The following is a 25012-nucleotide window of genomic DNA, read 5'->3' as shown; positions in this document are numbered from 1 at the left end:
CTATTTTCTTATCCTAACACTGCCACTGAATTGCTGTGTACACTTGGACAAGCTACTCTCCCTTCTGAATCTGTTTCCTCACCTTCCAAATTAAGATAACAATTCTTTACTACTTAATTCTGAGGACTACTCTGTCTGGAAATTAAACAGTTTTATATTTCTTACCAGAAATTTACAATCACTCTTTTTTGTGTATGAACAATTCAGTTCATTCCCCCAGAACAAGTAAAATGACAACTGTTCCTGCCTTCCCTTCCCACATGGGCTGGTTTGTGCGGTAATGCAAAGTAAGGTGATCTATTCCTATTTTACCCTGCCATACAGCAACTGAGTAGGACCTTGATAATTTGAGAAGAGACATGGAGGTTACATAAGTATTTTTCTTTCATTTGTAAAGAATAAAACGAGAGAATACAAGTGCAATGACATTACACTTCCAAAGCCTGTAAGGCTGCTTTGGAAACTTTGAAAAAGACTCAGTCTGCAGAACCTAAAATGTGGGAGAGAATTGGCCTCGGTGGTGTTGCGTAAATCACCGAAGGTGATTCAGAAGCATGGTTGTTACTGGAGAAGGTGTTCAATACCACCAAATTTGGTTTATTTTAGAAATAGGTGGATGCCTTCTGGAATTTTCTTTCACTGTATTTTTGAATACATGAGTAACTGTTTTTTGTTTTGTTTTGTTTTTAATTATTTATTTATTTATTTATGGCTGTGTTGGGTCTTCGTTTCTGTGCGAGGGCTTTCTCTAGTTGTGGCAAGCGGGGGCCACTCTTCATCGCGGTGCGCGGGCCTCTCACTATCGCGGCCTCTCTTGTTGTGGAGCACAGGCTCCAGACGCGCAGGCTCAGTAATTGTGGCTCATGGGCCTAGTTGCTCCGCGGCACGTGGGATCTTCCCAGACCAGGGCTTGAACCCGTGTCCCCTGCATTGGCAGGCAGATTCTAAACCACTGCGCCACCAGGGAAGCCCTACATGAGTAACTGTTTATTGCCATTATTAATGGTTTTCCTCTGTCAAGGGTGTTAGGCAGGTATAGATGACTTTATAAAGTTTTCACAAAGAGGAGGTGGTGCTGTTGAGTGTCAGGGCAGCCCCTTCGGGGGTCCAGCAGGCCTGGCAAAATTGAGGGAGCAGATCCAGCAATGCCCTTACCCAGAATCTGCCTCTCTGAGTGTCCCTCAATCCATATCCTTGCTGCTTGCCACAGTGCAAGTCCACAGAAACGTAGAGTTCCTTATTTTAATCTCTTGTGGTGAAGGGATCCTAGATATGGGGAAAGAAATGCTGTAGGACAGCGTTGTTTTGCAGGGTTAAGACTGAGGGAAGCAAAACAGCATGTTAGAGCTCAGAAGAGCTTGAAAGGTTTTGAGGGGCATATTGACTTGCCCCTGGCCACACAGCAGGTCATTGCCTGAACCAGGCCTACAATTCGGGCTGTCCTGAGCCTGAAGAATTGTAATTCATCCAGGATCACCTCCTCTGAGAGGTTGCTACTTAGTCACAATTACAAATCTCTATTTTAATTCTCTGCTCTGCACTTATTAGTGTCAGATGTTTTCTCATTTGTTTATTGACTTTCTCTCCAATTAGAATGTAGGCTCCTTGAGAACAGGGAACTTGCTCGTCATCTTTAACCTCTGTGTCCCTAGTGCCTGACATGGAGTAGGTGCTCAACAAATAATGAAAACTGAATATAGGATTTTAAATTTGCAATTAAAATTCATTTAATTCTTAGGCAACTTTGTGGTGGGAATTAGTATTCTGCTCTTAATTTTGTAGATGCATAAGTGGAGGCCCATGTAGCTGAACAGTAATGGCACTGAGGCTGGCACGCAGAGTTCCTAACTCCTAAATCCCTTGGTTTTTTCACTGTACCATCCTCCCATCTGACCTGGGACACTAAAGTGAAACGTGTTCTCATTCTGAAGGTGCCAGCACCTCTTTCTCCTAATCCAGGAGATGGTGCCTGGTATTGGTAAGGGGCCCCTCCATCTAGTCCCTCAGCTCCCTACCAAGGGCCTCTCCTTTGGGAGACAGAATGCTGCCAGGTCACAAGGTTTGAGTCACATAGACGAGTTTCCAAATTCTGCCTTACTTGCTGTGTGATCCTGAGAAAGTTATTTAACCTCTCTATCTCATTTTCCTTTAAGATTGGAGTAATAATATATACCTCATAAAGACATATTCTTCCAAGCACGATAAATAGGTAGCATGATTTTTCCCAGATGATCTTTTGTCTCTTTTTCCCACTGTCTCTTTCCCTCTTGTTTCTTCTCCCTGCTCCTTTCAGCTGTTGGCAGTGGCTTGAATTGCCAGTCTTCCCACGTGCTGGTGAGAGAAGGCATAATGACCAGATGGGGTTTAGTCCTCTGACCTTACCAGTATTTGGCTCCTGAAAGTGCTGTGAGAGCCAGGGCTAGATTGTGGTTCAGGGGTTGGCAATAGCCATCTAGGACAAGAAAGGAGAGCATAGTGGGAGAGCTGATACTGGAGCCTAGTACCAGAAAGCAGTGCTAGTTTCATTACAGATACACTCCAGGCTGGTAAAAGGCCCCATGTGAAAAGGTGATGCTGAGGTTGCTCTCTGGGGTTGGCTAGGTTGCTCTGGTTGCCTGCCAGCCTTTCCCTTCCTGGAGGACAGCAATCTACTCTGTATTCTGATCCCTAGGGAGAAGTCTGGAAGTAACCAGGAACACATCTGGGGAGGCATTGAGAAGTCCTGGGACCTCTGCCCTTGTTCATTTAGATCCATCCAGCCCTCATTCCTGCCCTGTAAACCTCTTAGCCTTGGGCTCATCTTTAATACTTGCACCTTTCATGAGATTACCCAGTCACACAAAATCAAGGAGGACACCCAAGCTAGCGGTGTTCTTGGCCTCTGCACTTGCCCTTATGTTTTTCTGAAATCCTCTCCCCCTTCTTTATGGAAGCCACATGGTGAATAGAAAGATTAGTTGCGGGGCTTCCCTGGTGGCGCAGTGGTTGAGGGTCTGCCTGCCGATGCACGGGACACGGGTTCGAGCCCTGGTCTGGGAAGATCCCACGTGCCGCGGAGCAGCTGGGCCTGTGAGCCACAACTACTGAGCCTGCGCGTCTGGAGCCTGTGCTCCGCAACGAGAGGCCGCGACAGTGAGAGGCCCGCGCACCGCGATGAAGAGTGGCCCCCGCTCGCCACAACTGGAGAAAGCCCTCGCACAGAAATGAAGACCCAACACAGCCAAAAATAAATAAATAAATAAATAAATTTATTTAAAAAAAAAAAGAAAGAAAGATTAGTTGCTTCAGTTTATGAACTGAGCTCAAATTCTGTCACTGGTGTGGATTTGGGTAGTCACTTAGAACCTCTCAGAGTCTTGGGACTTTTTTGGGATTGTGACAGTCTTTCTTTCATGGTGTGGCAGGGTAAGAACTCTTGGGGTTATATGCTTGGCACAGAGCAGGTGTTCCATTCCAAAGCCTTCCTGAGCTCCCTCCTCAGTACCTCTTACGGACTAGAGTGTGCACTGTGCTCCAGTGCAACTGTCTCTGCCTCCTCAGCCAAACAGCAACTTGAGGGAGGTCTTACTTATTTTTGCTGGGGCCTGCCACATGAAGACACCAGATCAGTATTGTAATGTCATGTCATGAAAGAATGGAAGGTTCAGTGACGTGATTTTAGGTCCCTGAAATATATTCCTGTTCAGTAGTGAGAGTTTTCTGTCCAAACTATTTCCTAATGAAAGGCTTCCTCTCCGCTAATGCGGTAGAGTCCACTGTGCATGTAGCCCTCAGGCCTGAGATCAGCTGTGCAGAAAGAGCATGATTATCTGGGTACAAGAATTGGCCACATGCCTGTACTTTGTGACCCTCTGTCTTGAGGCTGGAAGGCCTCTGTGGAAGAGGCCTTTTTAGCTTGCTTTCTGAACATCTCAGCAGCATGGCTCTGAGCTGCAGGGAGCCCAAGAGACTGGAGGAGGAGGTGGCAGTGGCAGAGAAGCAGCAGTAAATCTGCAGGCTTAGGAACAGCCTCACTATATTCAGGCTGGAGAAGTGTTTTTGTATGCTGATGGGGGAAGGGAGGGATGCAGACAGATGAAGAAATGTTCTTGAAACTCTACTGCTTCTATCTTTGATGTTGCTGTTACTTGACATTTCATCCCAATTCCTAGGTGTTGCCCCATCAAAGAGGATTTTTGTCTTTTTTTCTAGAACCGTGCCAGGTGGAAGTGAGACTGCTGCTGGCCTACAACTCCAGTTCACGCATTCCAAAATCCCCCTGGATTGAGGGTGGTGAGATGTCATCCCAGGTGGAAACCAGCATCGAGGGCACCATCCCCTTCAGCAAGTCTGTAAAAGTTTACATAATGCCTAAACCCGCAAGGCGCTGAGTCACAAGTAGTCTTTACAGCCATGGCCTAAAAGGCCCTTTTTGGGATCAGAGTGAGCCAGAAGCCTGGAGCATTTCACCTGGACATGGTATATAGGCATAAGGAAGAACATGTGACCCTTATAGTCTCATCTGGTATCGAACATTGGATAAATTATTTTGCATTAAGAAAACAAAAACCTTCAAGTCTATCCCATCCCCCACCCCCTACCTCCCTAGCCTTGCCCCCAGTAAAGTTGAGACACCAAGCTGTTCTAGAAATCTGTGTAGCTATAGGTTCAACATTTATACGGCAGGCCTACATTCTTCAGGTGTGAAACAAAAAGATCCAATTTTCTAGCCCCTTCCAAAGAACCAGTTATTGGAGCCATAATCTTATTTCTTAAAGCAATAGTCTGTTTGCCAGGGCCAACTCCAAAGCAGCTTTCACAGCTGTACTTTTTCACCACCGACAGTTCCTGAAGGGCCCTAGACTTTCGTTATCTTGCTGAGAGTCTCCTTCCTTAACTCAGGCAATAGCTGGCCAAGGACTGAATGAACAGCTGAAGAATGAATCACTTTCATCCCTCAGGGAAATTCTTGATCTTGCCTGCCATTATCCTTAGAACAAAAATCTGAGAGAAGGGCCATATTTTACAAAAGAAACCAGGATTATGGGAAAGAGGGACCCAGTGTAAGAAACAAAGTCATTTCCCACTACTTCTCTGATGACTCCAGCGCTGGAGCTGCATGTGAGCTGAAGGTGCAGCGGGGGTCTAAGAACAGTAAAGGCTCCAGAGATGTGAACCACGTGAGGGCCTGTGCTATGTTCTTTACCTGTCATTTTATCCTTGCAACAGCCAAGTGAGACTAAGAGGTTAAGTCACTGGTAGGAAAACTGTAATAACGCCTTTACTCATTCAAATCCAAGATGATTCCAAAGGCCTGAGCTATACCATATGGAAAAGAACCTTCAGATTTTCTCTCTGTGCCTCAGTTTTTTCATCTGTAAAACAGAGGTAATTATACCTTAAGGGTTGTTGAATGGGTTTAATTAAGTAATGCTTGGCAAATCTGAATCTTTGGCCAGTCTTGATCATATTTGGTACTTGGAAAGCTTAATAAAAATAACAAGAGCATACAATTACTCAGAGGCAGAGCTGGAATTTGAATTCAAGCATGTTTGACTTTTGGTTTAATATACCTAATGTGTGCCCAGCAGTGTTGTAAGCCCTTTACATGAATTAACTCATTTAATCCTCAAAACTACCCTATGAAGTAGGTACTGTTACATTTATTCTATAAACAAGGCAGTTGAAGTTCAGAGAATTTAAAGAAACCAGGATTATGAGAAAGAGGGATCCACTATAAGAAATAATATTGTGAACTACATCTCTGATGACTGCAGTGTTGGAGCTGCCTAGTTGGCCTAGGACACACAACTAGTAAATGACAGAGCTGGGATTTGAACCCAGGCAGTCTGGCTCTGGGAGGTTATAACTGCTGTAGAGGGACGAAGGGAAGAAGATCACCTCCATGGGGTTTACTTTCCTAGTGTGCTCGTCGCCTGTTTAGTACATCTCAGTGGTGCGCCATCAGTGGGCTCTCGTGTGTCAACAGATGCCCTAAAGAAAATAGCCTGCCTTGGAGATAAAGTGAAGCTTAAAGCTAGGCTGAATCATACCATGGCCCTGACACAAAGCCCCTAATGATGATTACTGAGTTGAAGCACAGATGAAAACATCAAGACCCATCGCTGCCAACTGAGCCTTTGATGCCATAGCTGTAGAAAGCCTTCCAAGGGAAGAATATGCTGAATCCTTTTCAGATACACTACTCCTTTTATAAAAATCCTTCTGGGTCATTCCCCATTTTACAGGTGGGGAAACGGAGACTTAGAGGTAATGTCTTTCTCCTAAGGGGCAAGGGTGGGATTTGATCCTAGGTCTTAAAACCCAAAATAGTACTTTTCCCACCAAAGGTGGAGAAACACGAAGGGGCAAAATTTACCTTAGTATCAGGATGAGTTTTTAAGAATTGAATGGGCTGCATTAGGAGCAGCCTTATTCTTACACTAATGAGCGTAAGAATTGAATGGGCTGCATTAGGAGATAAGGAGTTTTCCATGCTGGATGTGTTCAAGCAGAGGTTGAACAAGCTCCTGACAAGTTTGTCGTAAAGGAATTCAAGTATCATATGAGCGGTTGGGCTTAACCTTTTAAATTCCTTTTACTCTGAATTCTCTGTGAATTATGAGAATCTTGATTTTTCTGACAGAAACCTGGAAGGGAGCATAAAGATGGCTCCGGTGTGGCACGCTCATTTATAAGTGAATGTGCAAGCCCAGAAAGACTGAGTTAGTAGAAGCAAGTCTGGAACCCAGGCCTCTCAGTCTAATACGGTTTTCATGACAGGGATCTGTTGTTCTGCCTTTTCAGTGGCCAACTATGTACCTTGTCAAAGCCAGAAACTGTGTCACATTGGACTCTATCCTTACGCCTCATATAAAACCAGCCATCAAGTCCTTTAGATTCTGCTTCCTTAAATGTTTCAATCCTCTTCTTGATTTGGTGGTTCTGTCTTGATGCAGCCTCATCATCACTCCTAAGGTATGGGATTAGCTTCTTAATGAGCTACTTGCTTCAAATCTTGCCCCCTTCAGTCTACTCTTCACACAGCTGCCAGAGTAATCTTTCTAAAACCCTGATCTGATCACACCATTCCCCTGCTTTAAACCCCTTTAAGTGGGTCACTTCTGGCCCCAGGATAAAGTCTAAACTCCTCTCCTTGAAGGCTCTTTATGCCCCTTGTGTCCTCTCCAGCCTCATACTCTGTGCCCCAAACATTCTCTACTTCTCCAGCTGTAGAGGATTATCTGTAGTTATTCCCAATACTTAACCATGCTCTCTCTTGCTTCACACCTTTGCACTTGCTGAGCCCTGGAATGTCCTCTTCAGATTGTCTCCTATGGTTCTTTTCTTTTCATTCTTCAGGACTGAGCCTCATTCTGGAACCTATCTATGTCTCCTGTGGGCTTGGTGCGTTGCACAGCCTCCTATACATTCTTCAAGCATGATATTTATTGCAGGTTCACAAATGCCAACCTCTGAAGCAGGTAGGCAGGGAAAAAAAAGGGGTCAAGTGGCTTTGTCAATCTAATAAATGCATCCTAGGTAATTTTCATGAATGTATTTTTCAAAATTATGAAAAATAATAATCCTTGTACAAATTAAAAAAGGGGGGGGTTGTCAAGTGACCTGGAAGAAGATAACAGAGACTTGAGGAATCAGCACATTCTCTGTCAGAAGAAGGCAGTTGCTATTCAGCTCCAGTCAGTTCATAGGTATGGGCCTGGTGATGTCAGATTTTCTGATTCTTCCAGAAAAGCCAGAAACCTGCATTTTCATGTGAAAAATAACCACATTAAAAATTTTGGTAACTAAATAAAGTAAATGTTAAAATTACTCTGAGACAAACAAAACCTGTCTCCAGGTAGATTTGTGCCAGTTTGAAACTTCTGCATCGTCACTGCATATTTACATGTCTGTTTCTTCCAACCACTCTGTGAATAGCTAGACTGTAAGAATGTCTGTGTTGTATCCCCAGCATAGCTCCTGGCACATACCAGGCAAGGAAAGAAGGAATGAGTCCGTGAATCCAGAGCAAGTTTAGCAGTACCATGACTTGCCTGCAAAACCCAGCCCTGAGAGTCGGGTTTCTGAAAGGACTTTATATTTGGCTTTGACATGATTGACCTCAGCAAACAATTATGGAGAAGGTACACACCTAGCACTTGACAGACTGCTCGTCTTAGGAACCGCTCAAGCTAGAAGAAATTAAATGTGGGCAGAGTGAGGGCTGTGCAAGCAACTTACAAATTGAATCAAAGGGTTTAATGATTAAGACATGGGACTAAGTATAGTGTCATGGAAAAAGAGCTTCTCTCCAGGCTCTGCAAATTGCCAGCATTGACCATGCAGAACAGATTCAGAAGTAGGGGCTATCAGCAGGTTCTGTACAAAGTTTAATAACCTCACTGTCAGGTACTTCTGTCTCAAAGAAGTTTGTACTAAGTTCTGTTTAATGTAGAGACAACTCACTTAGGAACATTGATTACACCCACACCTAATTCAACACCCACTGGAGCTGTCTCATCTTACATTTGACAAAAAAAATTTTTTATTGCATCAACCAGAGAAACAGTCTAAATTTTATCAAACATCCTTCCTAGCTATATATGTGTCTGGCTTTATGAGCTGAGGGAACTGAGATCTAGAAACATCCTGTCATCTGACAAATGGCTGGTTGTAGAAAGGGCACTGAGCAAGACCTTCTCAGACCTCTAGGCTGAGTCTCAGGTCTGTGAGGATCTCTCTCCCACGGGCCTCCTAAGGTGGTAGAAAGAGATCAAGACACAGCATCGGGTTCTAATCCTCCCTTTGCCACTTTCTTGCTGGGTAAGCTTAGAAATTAGATCACTTTCCATTCCAATGGGCTTAGCTCATCTTTTCTGGCCAGGCCACATCTTAAGTTGCTGTTCAGTCTACGGATTGGCTGTCCTGAGGTCAGATGCCCAGTGGGGCCAGTCAGGCAACAGGATCATGTGGAGCAAAGATCAGCTTTCTGGGCTGTGGCTTCAACAAGGGCTGGGGTGGAGCAATTTTATTTAGTTATGACCATGATAGATACCATCCCTAATAAATAGTTCCCAAATGTTTGGTGAATAAATGAACCTCTTCTTGTCCTTTAAGACTTGTGTTACATCCTTAGTGATGTCTTCCCTAATTTTCCTCCCATTCTGGTAGAATAAGTTAGTCCACCCTTTGTGCCACCACTGGACCTTGTAACTAGTATAATGTTAACACACTGTATCATTACTGTCTTGTTTATTTGTTTCTCTCTCACATAACTCCTGAGGGCAAGAACTGTATCATTCCTGTACCCCTAGGATCCAGCAATAATTGGTCATAAGAATATTAGTAAGAGACTCTCGTAAATGAATATAAAAGAGAATTACTGAATAAATGAGAGAATAGAGTAGATAATTCCTTTGGGCTCCAACATTCTATGAATCTATGAAGTTATAAGCTGATATATTAAGAACCATAAAATGAAACCAGTTAGCTTTACACAGCAGCCCCATTAGGAGAAAGATACTGACAATGGTTTCAATTTATTGAGTCCTTACTACAGGCCAGGCAATGTGCCAAGACTTTCTATGAATTACCCAACTTAACACCTATGATAACTCCAGGTACTGATATGATCCCTATCTGACAAATGAGAACAGTGAAACTCTGAGAGATTAAATAAATGCCCAACCAGTGAGTGGCCGTGAAAGCCACAGTTCAAAGTCAAGGCTATCTGACACCAAAGCTGATACTCATAACTCTTTAAAGAGGGGGAAATTGAAAAATAAGGTAATGCTGATTACTATTATAATTCTGTCAGTCTATTCTAAGGCTTCACAAAGGCCACCTGGTATTTAAAAGAGCAAAGGCTATCCATGCCAGTAGGGACCATTAAAAGGCATTTAGTCCAGCCCCATCATTTTATAGTGAGGGAATCTGAGGCAGAGAGAACTGTCTGGCAAGGCTCAGGTTTAGTTAGTAGAACAGCCTGCCTAGAACCCTAGTATCAAGGCATAGCTCCTTTTACTGTTATTGAAGTGTTGCCTCAGTTCATTCAGGGCTCTACTCATATGTCATTGCACAAAGACACTTTCCCTGACCACACATCTGAAATAGCCCCATCACTCTTTTTCTTATCTTGCTTTATTTTTCTTCATAACATTCTACTTATATTATGTATTTGTTTACTTGTTTATTTTGCCCACTAGAATATAAGCTTCATGAGCACAAGACTTTTATTGCTGTTTCTCTGGAGCCTATAGCAGTGCCTGGCATATAAGGTACTTAATAAAAATTGGTTGAATTGATGACTAGACATTCCAAAGCATCAATTGCAATGTGATTTTAATGCACTGAAACTTTTCTTTGGCTTTCAAACTTCAAGTCAGAAGGCTTTCTTTATTTTTGCCTTTATTTTCGCTTACTTCTGGCCTAACATTTGCCACAATATTAAACTTTGGTAAACTTCTGTCTCCTCCCCTGATTTTCAGCCACCACCCCCCCACCCCCCAGGACAGGGACCTTGCCTAAGTCATCCATGCATCCCAAAGCCTAGCACAGGACCTGGCACAAGCAGCTGTTCAAAAATGCTTGGGGAGGCTGGAGTGGACAGAGGTAAGAGTGACAGTCACAGGCATCATTGCTTAGTGATTTATTCTCTTAAGGCTCCATCAGCAGGTGGAATGGAAGACCCCTCCCACCCTGATGCCTTGGGTAACCAAGGCATTATACTCCTTCACTGCCTGCTCTGTCTGGAGGACCCGCACATCAATGCCTTTTTTCTTGAGGTATTCCACGGTTGATAGGGGTACCTGGGAAGAAGGAAAAAGATGAGTAAATCAGGGGGAAAGGCCCCCAGGATTCCCTTTCCTGCTATGAGGCAAGTATATTCTACAGAACTGGACAGTGACAACTATCACTCCTCAATCACCCGGCGTGTCACCAGTCCAGAATTTGGCAGTGAGTCCCAAGGAGTCAAAAAGGCTTCTAAGAAGTTAACAGAAGTACCGTGAAACATGTGCAAACAGCTCAGGTGAAATGGAAACTGCAAAGAGCATGGATTTTGGAGTCAGACAGTCTTGAATTTAAGTCCTTACCAGCAGTGTGACTTTGGGTAAGTGAATTAAATTCTCTGAGCCTTTGTTTCCATGTATGTAAATAGGGATAGCAAAACCTGCTTACAGGGTTGGTATGAGAATGAATTCAGCTAAGGTATGTAAAATGTTAAATGTTTGAGTCAGTCCAACCTGAGTCTAAATTCTAACTTTGCTGTGTACTAACCAAGAGACCTTTTGAAAGTCTTTCAACTGCAGTTTCCTCCCCTATAAAACGGGGATGATACTACTTACAATCAAACGGTTGGTGTGAGGATGAAGTTTTATGAATGTACGTACACTGCAGCTCAAATGCAAATGTCTTCTCAGAAAGGCCTTTCTTGAACACCCCATTTAGAGCAGCCCCTCATAAGTCACCATTTTCTTCACAGCACTTACTATGACCTGAAATTGTCTACATTTTTATTATCCATGAGGGCCATGAACCTTGTTTGCCTTGTTTAGCTTGTCCCTGGTACCTAGAATAGTGTCTGCCCCATAGAAGGTGCTGAATAAATATTTGTAAATGAATTTATATAGAAGATTCTCAGGAGTGGCAGCTATTATTGGATATTTTCTCAACTCTGGCTTGTCTTCAATATTATTTTAAATAGATTTTAATTAGACTCTGCCTTGTCAGAAGGAGCTCTGAGTGAAATGTTTTTTAAAATGCCCTGCATTACTTTTTTATATGTTTGAACAATTTTATAATAACAGTAGTCTTACAGATAGGGATCATTTTAATGGAGGAAAAAACTAGGTTAAACTAAAAAATATAAATAAAGGGCACCTCCATCAGTAGGGAACTGGATTTTAGGACATCTGTATAAAGGACAGAATGAGGTAGATCTCTATAAACTTATGTGAAAGGCTGTCCATAATGCAATAATGTAAGTGAATAAAAAGTTACAGAACAATATGTATAGAGTGATCCTATTTATGTAAAAACATGTATATCAGTATGTGTAAGTGTATATATATTTGCAGATGCATAGAGAGAGCATTGGAGCAGTTATGATTGGGAAGGGGAAATCTTTCACCTTTTTAATTCTACATTTCTGCATTGACTCTTTTACAACAAGCATGTACTATTTCTATAAGTACAATAAAAATAAACTTTCTTTTTCTGAAAGGGGAAAACGGCTTAACTTGAATGTGCCCAAGAAAAGAAAAATTAAAAGTACTGTAAAAATGGAAAGTAATGTAAAAATCTAAAGAGCCAAATATTGATAGCTGTAGAGCTTAAAAGAAATTCCAGGATTGAGGAATTTCTGAAAAATAGTTGAAACAGCACAGGCCTATGATTAGAGACTGGAGAGTCCAACCCTGATGAGGAAGAAGAGTGCACAGCCACTATTTTATCCTGGGCCGTCCACTGGCTCAGCAAAATGAGGGTGCATGATATATAGAGATGAACTTCCAAGAAGGACATATCTCTAACATAAAGATCCAAGAGATTACCAGAAGTCCTCAGGAATGCTGTGCTCACCAATACCTACCTTCAAGGCCTCACTCATCCCTCGGCCAATGACAAGGATCTGCACACCCTTCTCGACAACTTCCTCCACATCTGCAGGCTGCACACCAGGAGAATGCTGGACATGGAAAGAGAAAGTATACCAGCTACCTGCTCTTTTCATCTTTCTTTGCGATCAGCATTCCTGTTAGAGTCATTCATTCACCGAACAAATGTTTACTGAGGTTTACTCTATGCCAAGCCTCACTAGGGCCCTGGGAATAGCAGAAGATACAGTACTGCCCTTATGGAGCTCTAAGTCTAGTGAAAAATATAGAAGACTACAAAGATATTTCAGTAGTTTTACAAGTGCTACAAAGAAGTACGTTCAGGGTGTAGTGAGAACATACAGAAAGGGCACCTAATTCAGACCTGGGGAGTCAGGGCAGGGAGTCAGGGAAGACACCCCAGAGGACGTGACCTTTAAGCTGACACCTAAAGGACAAACAAGAATTAGCCAGGTTAAAGGAAATCAGGGGAACAAGGCATACCAAATACAGGGAATAGCATGAACTAAGGCTCAGAGGAAAGAGCAACCTAGTGAACTACAATTAGTTCCATATGGCTGAAGTGTAAGTGACAAGTGAGTGGAAAGAGATAAAGTGGGAGAAGAAAGCACCTGCACACCATACCAAAACTTGGAAAGCTCCATACTGTTTCCTTTTTGTGATCCCCTTTCCCACTTAACTCCAGGAAAACTTTGATGCTTTAAAACCTATCTATCACTCTGTAAAGTCTTCCCAGATTCTCCCAGGGATATTTAAGGTAAGGTGTTTAATGAACATTAATCCAACGTTAAAGGATGGTGGCTTCTGAACTGCTTCCACATCAGCAAAGGGGATACAAGAGTTAGAGTTTGGTAAATACCAGCCCAACTATTGGGGAGTGAATAAGAGTGGAAAATTGTCATGGAAGACATGCTGTTCTAACTGCGTCTTGAAGTATAACTAGGAGTATGCCTTGATGCAGTGGTTGTAGAAGGGGTACATTCTAATCATAGTTAGACATGGTTTAGGGAAAGAGCTGCTGAATATACCAAGACAACAACAAATGTACCAAAGAAAGAAGGGTTTTTCAGTCTAAAAAGCTGATGGTTTAGAGAAGATAGGATTGAAATTTATTATAAAAGGTATAAGAAGAACAAATGAGTATTTTTATTAAATCCTGGAATAATAATATCTTACATGTTTATAGTTGCAATTTTCATAATACAGCTATAGAAATTATTCCATGTGATCTGCATTAATAGTAGCACAAAAGCTTCCATTCTCCTTGTTTTATAGATAAAGAAACTGAAGCTCACAAAATATATACACGTTAGCCAAGATGACACAATTACTAAGTAGCAGAGTTGGGATTTGAACAGAAACATGTTCACCTTTGGTTTAATGCACTTTATTAGAATACTGTAACCTAGGGAGCAACCTTGAAACTTGAAAGAACTAGCCCTAATGACCACAGAGTTCTGCTTAAGCCCAGTGCCTGGCCCATTGTAGGCACACAATAATTGTTACTTTAAGTGTAACCTGAATCTTCCCTAAGGCAATTGCCTGCCACCCACACACACACATGAGCTAAAAAACCAATAAAGGAGACAGACTGAAGTATTAAAAAATACTTGATTAACCCCCCTAAAAATGCAGGAATAAAAAACATGAGGACAAACAGAAAACAAATAGCAATATGTTAACACTTAAACATAACTGTAGCAGTAATTAACTTTAAGTGGACTAAATAGTTTAATGAAAGGCAAAGATTGAGTTAAAAAGCAAGACCCAACTAAACACTACTTACAAGGTATATACTTGAAATATAAAGGCATAAGTTGAAAGTAAAAGGATAAAGAAAGATAAAAAAGGCAAACACTAAGAAAGCTGGTGTGGTTATATTAATATCAAGATAGAAAGTATTACTAGAGATAAAGAGTTTCATCTCATGATACTTAAAGGACCAATTCATTAAGAAAAACATAACAACCCAAATCTGTACACTCTTAGTGAAAGAGCTACAAAATATATGAAAACAAAAATAACAGATCTGGGACTTTCCTAGTGGTCCAGCAGCTAAGAATCCGCCTTCCAATGCAGAGGATGCAGGTTCAATCCCTGGTCTGGGAACTAAGATTCCACATGCGGCGGGGCAAATAAGCCCATGTGCCACAACTACTGAGCCTGTGCACCACAACTAAAGAGCCCCTGTGCCACAACTACAGAGCCCATACACTCTGGAGCCACAACTAGAGAGGAGCCCACATGCCACAACTAGAGAGAAGCCCGCACACTGCAAGGAAAGATCCTGCATGCCGCAACTAAGACCCGACACAGCCAAAAATAAATAAATAAATAAATAAATAAATAAATATTTTTAAAAAAACAAATAAAAATAACAGAACTAAGGAAAGAGACGAAACCACTGTAGTTGGATTTTTTAAAAAATATCTTTATTGGAGTATAATTGCTTTACAATGGTGTGTTAGTTTCTGCTTTATAACAAAGTGAATCAGCTATACATATACATATATCCCCATATCTCCTCCCTCTTGCATCTGCCTCCCACCCTCCCTATCCCACCCCTCTAGGTGGTCACAAAGCACTGATCTGATCTCCCTGTGCTATGCGGCTGCTTCCCACTAGCTATCTATTTTACATTTGGTAGTGCATATATGTCCATGCCACTCTCTCACTTCATCCCAGCTTACCCTTCCCCCTCCCCATGTCCTCAAGTCCATTCTCTACGTCTGCGTCTTTATTCCTGTCCTGCCCCTAAGTTCTTCAGAACCCTTTTTTTTTTTTTTAGATTCCATATATATGTGTTAGCATACAGTGTTTGTTTTCCTCTTTCTGACTTACTTCACTCTGCATGACATACTCTAGGTCCATCCAGCTCTATAGTTGGAAATTTTAAAACCTTCTCTCAGTATTTGATAGAACACATAGACAAAGAGTCTAATTAAGGAAATGGGAGCTTTTAGCAACACTATCAGTTAATTTGACCTAATAGACATTTATAGGTTACTACACCCAACAACTGCAGAATACACATTGTTTTTTCAAGTGTACATGGAACAGTCACTAAGACCTTATGCTGACATAAGTCTCAGTAAATTTCAAAGAAAGGAAATAACAGAGAATATGATATATGACAAAATAGATTTGTTGATAACAATAAGATATTTAGAAAAGACAAATAATTGGAAATTGAGCAACAAAGTATTTTGAACTAAAGGGTAAAGGAAAAATACATCAAGATTTGTGGAATACAGCTATATAATGCTTATAGGCAAATTTATCACTTTAAATACTTATAATAGAAAAATCATTGTCTAAAATCAATGGTGTAAGCCCCCACCTTAAAAAGCTAGGAGAAGAGAAGCAAATCATATCCAAAGTAAGCAGAAGACAATAATGAATATATGTGTGTAAATCAATGAAATGGGAAAGAAATGATAGAGAAAAGTCAACAAGGCCAAAAGTTGGTTCTTTGAAAAGATTAATAAAATTGAAACCATTGTAAGACTGATCAGGAAAAAAAGAGAAGATACAAATCATAAATACCAGGAATGAAGGGGACATCACTATAGATCATACAGATAGCAGAAGAAAAATTTTAAAATTTGGGAATAAATTTACACTAATAAATGTGATAACTTAGAAGAAATGGACAGATTTTTTTGGAAAGACACAACTTATTAAAATACAAGAAGAAAATCTGAATAGTCCTATAGATGTTAGAAATTGAATTTATAATTTAAAACCCACAGAAAAAATTATAGACACATATGATTTCAGTGGTGAATTCTATTTTAAACATTTAATGAAAATACTCAACAAAACATTAGCAAATGCAAGGTTGGTTCAATATTTTTAAAATCAACGTAGTTCACCACAAAGTAGAGAAGAAAAATTATACAGTCGTGTCAAATGATGCAGAAAAAGCATTTAACAAAGTTCACCATGTATTTTTTTTTTTTTAATTTTTTTTTTTTATGTGGGATCTTCCCGGACCAGGGCTCGAACCCGTGTCCCCTGCATTAGCAGGTGGATTCTTAACCACTGCGCCACCAGGGAAGCCCTCACCATGTATTTATGATTAAAAAAAAATAAAACTCTCAGAAAACTAAACTAGAATAGCCAAGATATGGAAGCAACCTAAATGTCCATCGAGAGATAAATGGATAAAGAAGATGTGGTACACGCACTTACGGCCACCTAATCTATGACAAAGGAGGCAAGAATATACAATGGAAAAAAGACAGTCTCTTCAATAAGTGGTGCTGGGAAAACTGGACAGCTACATGTAAAAAAATGAAAGTAGAACACTCCCTAACACCATACACAAAAATAGACTCAAAATGGATTAAGGACCGGACACTATAAAACCCTTAGAGGAAAACATAGGCAGACCACTCTTTGACATAAATCACCGCAAGATCTTTTTTGATTCACCTCCTAGAGTAATGAAAATAAAAACAAAAATAAACAAATGGGATCTAATTAAACTTAAAAGCTTTTGCGCAGCAAAGGAAACCATAAACAAAATGAAAAGACAGTCCTCAGAATGGAAGAAAATATTTGCAAATGAAGCAACTGACAAGGGATTAATCTCCAAAATATAAAAACAGCTCATGCAGCTCAATATAGAAAAAAAAACAATCCAATCAAAAAAATGGGCGAAGACCTAAATAGACATTTCTCCAAAGAAGACATACAGATGGCCAACAGGCACATGAAAAGATGCTCAACATTACTAATTATTAGAGAAATGCATATCAAAACCACAATGAGGTGTCACCTCACACTGGTCAGAATGGCCATCATCAAAAATTCTACAAACAATAAATGCTGAAGAGGGTGTGGAGAAAAGGAGACCCTTGTACACTGTTGGTGGGAATGTAAATTGGTACTGCCACTATGGAGAACAGTATGGAGGTTCCTTAAAAAACTAAAAATAGAGCTACCATATGACCCAGCAATCCCACTCCTAGGCATATATCCGGAGAAAACCATAATTCAAAAGGATGCATGCACCCCGATGTTCAATGCAGCACTATTTACCATAGCCAGGGCTTGGAAGCAACCTAAATGTCCATCAACAGAGGAATGGATAAAGAAGATGTGGTACATATATACAATGGAATATTACTCAGCCATAAAAAGTAACAAAATAGTGCCATTTGCAGAGACGTGGATGGACCTAGAGACTGTCATACAGAGTGAAGTAAGTCAAAAAGAGAAAAACAAATATAGGATAATATCGCTTATATGTGGAATCTAGAAAAAAGGTGGAGATGAACTTATTTGCAAAGCAGAAATAGAGTCACAGATGTAGAGAACAAACTTATGGTTGCCAAGGGGGGAAGAAGGGTGGGATGAATTGGGAGATTGGGACTGATGTATATACACTACTATGTATAAAATAGATAACTAATGAGAACTTACTGTATAGCACAGGGAACTCTACTCAGTGCTCTGTGGTGACCTAAATGGGAAGGAAATCCAAAAAAGAGTGGATATATGTATATGTACGACTGATTTACTTTGTTGTACAGCAAGAAACTAACACAGCATTGTAAAGCAACTATATTCCAATAAAATTTAATTGAAAAAGTTCAGGACTTCCCTGGTGGCGCAGTGGTTAAGAATCCACCTGCCAATGCAGGGGACACGGGTTCAAGGTCTGGTCCAGGAAGATCCCACATGCTCAGAGCAACTAAGCCCAGGTGCCACAACTACTGAGCCTGCACTCTAGAGCCCGTGAGCCACAACTACTGAGTCCGCGTGCCACAGCTACTGAAGCCTGTGTGCCTAGATCCTGTGCTCTGCAACAAGAGAAGCCACCGCAATGAGAAGTCCGCACTCCGCAACGAAGAGTAGCCCCCACTCGCCGCAACTAGAGAAAGCCCATGTGCAGTGACGAAGACCCAATGCAGCCAAAAATAAAAAATAAATAATAAATAAAAATTTTTTTAAAATGTGGTACATATATACAATGGAATATTGCTCAGCCATAAGAAAGAATTAAATAATGCCATTTGTGACAATATGGATGGACCTAGAGGGTATTATCCTAAGTGAAATAAGTCAGAGAAAGATAAATACTATATGATTTCATTTATACGTGGAATCTAAAAAACAAAACAAAACAGAAATAGACTCATGATACAAAGAATAAACACGTAGTTGCCAGAGGGGAGGTGGTGGGGGAGATGAGTGAAATAAGTGAGGGACATTAAGAGGTACAAACTTACAGTTACAAAATAAATGAGTTGGGCTTCCCTGGTGGCACAGTGGTTAAGAATCCGCCTGCCAATTCAGGGGACATGGGTTCGAGCCCTGGTCCGGGAAGATCCCACGTGCCGCAGGGCAACTAAGCCCGTACACCACAACTACTGAGCCTGCAATCTAAAGCCCACAAGCCACAACTACTGAGCCCGTGTGCCACAACTACTGAAGCCTGTGTGCCTAGAGCCCAAGCTCCGCAACAAGAGAAGCCACCACAATGAGAAGCCCACGCACCGCAATGAAGACTAGCCCCTGCTCACAGCAACTAGAGAAAGCCCGCGCACAGCAACAAAGACCCAATGCAGCCAAAAATAAATAATTAATTAAAAAACAAAAACAAAAAACAAATGAGTCACAGGGATGAAATATACAGCATGGGGGATATAGTCAATAATAGTGTATGGTAACAGATGGTAACTAGACTTATCGTGGTGATCATTTTGTAATGTATAGAAACATGAAATCATTACGTTGTGCACCTGGAACTAACATAGCGTTGTAGGTCAATTATACTTCAATAAAGATAAATAAATAATTATTATTAATATTTTAAAAATAAACTAGAAGGGAACCTTCCTTAGGTAGAGGACATCTAAGAAAAACCTACAGCTAAAGATTAAGTATAATGTTGAAATGTTAAACATTTTCCCCAAAAGATTGGACATAATAATTTACTTCCTTATTATCTCTTGGACCTGTCCATTCCTCTTCATCTCCACTGCCACTACCCTGGTCTAAGCTGCCATTACATCTTATTTAGCCTGTTGCAGTAACTTTCTAACTGGTCTCCATAAAACCACTTTAGCCCTTTCCAATTAACCATTCTTCAAATCGTAGCTAGAGGAATCTTTGCAAAACACAAATCCATTCAAGTCACTCCTCTGCTTAACAGCACTCAGTGGCTTCTCATTGCCCTTAAAATAACTGCCAAACTCCTTAACATGGTCTATAAGTTCCCAGCTGCCTCACCAGTCTTACCGCATATCACTTTCTTCATGTTCTAGCAGGAAAACAGTTTGGCATTTTCTTAAATATGTACTTACGCAATTCAGCAATCACATACCTGGGTATTTATCCTAGAGAAATGAAAACTCACATTCACACAAAAACCTGTACATGAACGTTCATAGCAGCTTTCTATTGGGGGTGGGGGGAGGCGTTGTTAACTCATTTCCTAAACTTAGAAGCAGCATATCCTACTCTAGATTTTTTTTCCAGTTTTATTGAGATACAGTTGACATACAGCACTGTATAAGTTCAAGCTGTACAGCATATGACTTAGGTATATCATGAAATGATTCCCACAATAAGTTTAGTTAACATCCATCATCTCACACAGATACAAAAAAAGAAAAAAAGAAAAAGTCATTTTTCTCTTGTGATGAGAACTCTTAGGATTTAGTCTCTTAACAACTTTCATATATATCATATAGCATTGCTAACTACAGTCATCTGTAGCAGCTTTACTTGTAGTAAACCAAACTGGAAACAACCCAAATGTTCATCAACAGATTGGGTTATAATCCAACAATGGAATACTACTCAGTAATAAAAAAGGAACAAATTATTGATACCTATGACAATATGGATGAATCTAAAATGTATTATGCTGAGTGAAAAAAGCAAGTCTCAAAAGACTATATACTGTATGATTCCATTAGTATGACAAATAAATGTAACGTGTATTAGGTCAATTGGCAAAATATTAATAAGGTCTGTTTATTAAATAATAGTATTGTATCAATGTTAATTTCCTGATTTCCATCACTGTGTTGTAAGAGAATGTCCTTGTTTTTTGGGGAAATACACACAGGTATTTAGGAGCAAAGGGGTACATCTACAGCAGGGTATCTACAGCAGTTCAGAAAAAAGTCTATTGGAGAAGAGGATGATAAAGAAAATATGATAAACGTAACATTTGGGTCTGGGTAAAAATGAGAATTCTTATATTCCTGTAACTTTTCTGTAAGTCTGAAATTATTTCAAAATAAACAGCTTAAAAAATAACCCTAAAGTATTGGCAGGTTATAGATTAGCAGGAAGAGACCACATATAGGCACACATACCTACTCACTACTTCCTGATTTATTTAGCCAAGGAAACAAAGTTTAGCAGAAGCCAGGTGGCTACACAAAGCAGGAGCAGATGCAGCACATCTTTGCTGGCTTTATCCATGTCTCTTGATTTCCTGTGGGGTGTACAGCTACTGCTGACACTCTTCACTCAGTCAGTGAGTGTTCCAGAGCTGATAACATAGCCAGTCTCTCACACTAACACCTTTTTATATTCTGACTTACTTCATCAGCATCTTCTTAAGGAATTTACACTAAGACTATATGAGCTTACACTTAAGGGAATATCAGAGTGTTCTAAATTAGAACACCTGCACGTCAAAGAGTGAACCAAACTGATCAGCAGCAACGGTACTTCCTCATCGTGGGAGGGGATGCAGAGCTAGTGCCCAGGTGGCTCTGAACAGTATCTCTGCCTCCAGCTTTCCCTATTCTCCACAAAGATCAGAAGAGATTGGGGGGAGATTAGATTCTTTATCTCTAAAGTCATTTAGGTTTATACATTTTTAAAAATTATTTACTTATTTATTTGGCTGCATCAGGTCTTAGTTGCGGCATGCAGGATCTTCGTTGTGGCATGTGGGATCTTTCATTGTGGCGCGCAGGCTCCAGAGTGTGTGGGCTCAGTGGTTGCGGTGTGTGGGCTCTCTAGTTGTGGTGTGCGGGGTCAGTAGTCGTGGCACGTGCGGGCTTAGTTGCCCGGTGGCATGTGGGATCTTAGTTCCCCAACGAGGGATTGAACCTGCATCCCCTGCATTGGAAGGCAGATTCTTAACCACTGGACCACCAGGGAAGTCCCTAGGTTTATACATTTTTAAAAGGCAAAACAAAAATGGGGATATTTTTTCATTTGATTATACAATAATTGGTTCTTAAAGAATGTATTGATAAAACGATTGGATTAGACGCTTTTTTAGTTCCACAGCTCTGTGATCAATCCTAGAACCACCCTGAGCTGAACAGCTATGGTATGAACTTAACTTTTTTTTTTTCTGGTACAACAACCAAGGTAAATATTTAACAGAATTACAAATCAGGGCTGGAGAGCTTCACCTGTCTTAAGTAAATGCATTTATCTGAAATACTGAATGATTCCTTCATTTAACAAAGAATAGGGGCTTCCCTGCTGGCGCAGTGGTTGAGAATCCACCTGCCAATGCAGGGGACACGGGTTCGATCCCTGGTCTGGGAAGATCCCACATGCTGCGTAGCAACTAAGCCCGTGTGCCACAACTACTGAGCCTGCGCTCTAGAGCCCACGAGCCACAACTACTGAGCCCTCGTGCCTCAACTACTGAAGCCCACGCGCCTAGAGCCCGTGCTCTGCAATGAGAAGCCACCGCAATGAGAAGCCCACGCACTGCAATGAAGAGTAGCTCCCGCTAGCTGCAACTAGAGAAAGCCTGCGCGCAGCAGCGAAGACCCAACACAGCCAAAAATAAATAAATAAATTTATTTTAAAAAACCCCAAAGAATAGCATCTACTTTGAGGAGCACCATGATCCCCAGGCTGTAAGAGCTCACATTCTAGTATAAGGAAACAAGGCCACTGCTCAATGAAGTGAAAGGTCATAAAAGAGTGCAAAAGCATAATCCTCTCAAGATTCAGAGACTGCAGACAGCAGGAGCCCATCAGAATTGCTGGAGCAGTGGAACTCAATTTGGCTGTTGTGTGCTTTACTGCAGGCCCAGGGTGTCACGTACAGAGCCATGAAAGATAACTGCAACAGCCTGTGGATCCAGGCCCTGGTGGGTGATTACTTACAGCCTTGTGCATAGGTCTGTGTTTGGAGCATCAACCTGTTATTGAGGCGTCCTCACCCTGCCATCAGCTCCCTCTCTGCTTCTTCCAATCCCTCCCGGCAAACCACTAAGGCTCTCTGCCCTTAGTGAGTGTCTGATTCTGTTCCTCTTTAAGAGGCTTTCCATAACATATCAGTGTTACGGAAATCTTATTGTTTTTTCTTGGAGGAAAGCTACTAGCATCTTTTCATGTGTCTGTTGGATATATGTATGTCTTCTTTGGAAAGATGTATATTCAGGACCTCTGCCCAATTATTAATTGGGTTATTTGTTTGTTGGTGTTGAGTTGTATGAGTTCTTTTTATATTTTAGATATTAACCCCTTATTAGATACATTGTTTGCAAATATTTTCTTCCAAAGCCTTTTGGTTTTGTTGTTAGTTTCCTTCATTGTGCAAAAGCTTTTTAGTTTGATGTAGCTACATCAGGGAAATAGAAATAAAAACCACAATGCAATATCATCTCAGATCTGTCAGAATGGCTATTATCAAAAAGATAGCAAATAACAAGTGTTGGCGAGGATGTGGAGAAAACGGAACCCTTGTGCACTGTTGGTGGGAATGTAAATTGGTGCAGCCACTATGGAAAACAGTACGGAGGTCCCTCAAAATATTAAAATAGAAGTACCAGACAATCCAGCAATTCCACTTGTGTATTTTTGCAAAGAAAATGAAAACACTAAAAGAATGAAATCTTGCCATTTGCGACAAGGATGTACTTAGAGGGTATTAAGCTAAGTGATATAAGTCAGAGGAAGACAAATACTGTATGATTTCACTTATATGTGAAATCTAAAAAAACAAATAAACAAGTAAAACAAAACAGAAATTAGACTCATAGAGAATAAACAGGTGGTTGCCAGAGAGGAGGTGGTGGGGGAGATGAGTGAAATAGGTGAGGGAGATTAAGAGGTACAAACTTAACGGTTACAAAAGAAATGAGTCACAGGGATGAAATGTGCAGCATGGGGAATATAGTCAATAATAGTGTAAATATTTTGTATGATAACAGATGGTAACTAGACTTACTGTGGCAATCATTTTGTAATGTATAGAAATATCAAATCATTATGTTGTGCACCTGAAACTTGCATAGTATTGTAGGTCAATTATACTTCAATCAATAAATCTGTCTATTGATAGAGTAAAGAAACACGACAACAAAATGCAATGCATGACCCCTCACTGGATCTTGGGTTGGAAAGGAAAGCCAGCTATAAAAGATATTATTTTATTGGAACAATTGTTATAATTTGACTATGGAGTTGATGCTATTTAATATTATATAAATGTTGGATTTCTTGAGTGTAACATTATGATTATGTAAGGCAGAATGCCTTTGTTTTATTAGATACAGGCTGAAGTATTTAGAGCTAAGTCTCATGATGTCAGTACTTACTTCCAAATGATTCAGCAAATACAGTTATTCAGAGAGAGAGAGAGAGAAAGCCACTGAGAGATAAATAAAGCAAATGTGCCAGAATATTAAAAACTGGTAAATCTAGGCTGATGGTATACAAGTGTTTATTATTTTTTTCCAATTTGTTATATAGGTTCAAAATATTTCAAAATAGAAAAAGGGGTGGGAGAAGTTCAACATAGGCTTTCCAGGTCAACCAGGTTTAGAAGGTGAATGGGAAAACAATAGCAAAAACAAACACACACAAATGCAGAAGGGTTAGGGACAGCTCAGCTCATCTATCTTTCCTTTTATAGCAGTGTCCTAAGTACAAGAACCTTTAGTCTGATCAAATGGACAAGACTCTGAGAATTATGTTATACTTTACACCTATTGCCTGTATTATATGTAAAAATAAAACCACAAAATCGGTGATAGTTATAGAGGGCATTTTGGGGGAAATTTGAAGATAGGCTGTATACTAAATAGTAATATTGTATCAAGGATAATATCCTTATTTGTGAGAATGATATTGTGGCTATGTAGGAGAATGTTTATGTTCTTAGGAAAGCAATGCTAAAATATCTGCCATTTACACTCAAATGATTGGGGGAAAATGTGTGTGTGTTTGTGTGTGTGTGTGTGTGTGTGTGTTTAGAGAGAAAAAACAAACATGGCAAAGTATTAACAACTTGAAGATTTTGAAAAAGGGTGTGTGGCTATTTATCATATTCATACAACTGTTTCATAGGTTTAATATTGTTTAAAATTAAAAGGTGGGACTAAAATCAACTACACTTCAATAAAAAAATTTTTTTTAAATAGGTGGGGTAAAGTTTCCACATTTCCTTCGGTTCTCTTTAGGTGCCT

General features: G+C 40.5%; 2 protein-coding genes across 3 annotated transcripts in view; one reads left to right on the top strand and one right to left on the bottom strand.

Annotated features, from left to right (window-relative positions):
- INTS4 (integrator complex subunit 4) overlaps positions 1-5492 on the top strand; it is a 123270-nt gene extending 117778 nt beyond the window's left edge. For both annotated transcript variants that reach the window (XM_007187586.2, XM_007187585.2), the window contains one exon: positions 4192-5492. In XM_007187586.2, the coding sequence (XP_007187648.1) occupies positions 4192-4370 (179 nt within the window). In that variant the 3' untranslated portion in view covers positions 4371-5492. The remainder of the gene's footprint in view (positions 1-4191) is intronic.
- Positions 5493-10615: 5123 nt separating this feature from the next.
- The window catches only part of AAMDC (adipogenesis associated Mth938 domain containing), a 33680-nt gene continuing 19283 nt past the window's right edge, over positions 10616-25012 (bottom strand). The window contains exons 3-4 of the mRNA XM_057552347.1: positions 12572-12667; positions 10616-10790 (exon numbers count right to left, since the gene is read on the bottom strand). Coding sequence (XP_057408330.1) covers positions 10650-10790; positions 12572-12667 — 237 coding nt within the window. The 3' untranslated portion in view covers positions 10616-10649. The remainder of the gene's footprint in view (positions 10791-12571; positions 12668-25012) is intronic.

This window comes from Balaenoptera acutorostrata, chromosome 9, assembly GCF_949987535.1.
Source record: "Balaenoptera acutorostrata chromosome 9, mBalAcu1.1, whole genome shotgun sequence".
Classification (NCBI taxonomy): Eukaryota; Metazoa; Chordata; class Mammalia; order Artiodactyla; family Balaenopteridae; genus Balaenoptera; species Balaenoptera acutorostrata.
The sequence above is the reverse complement of the archived record's forward strand: the minus strand, read 5'-3'. Positions and strand labels throughout refer to the sequence as shown.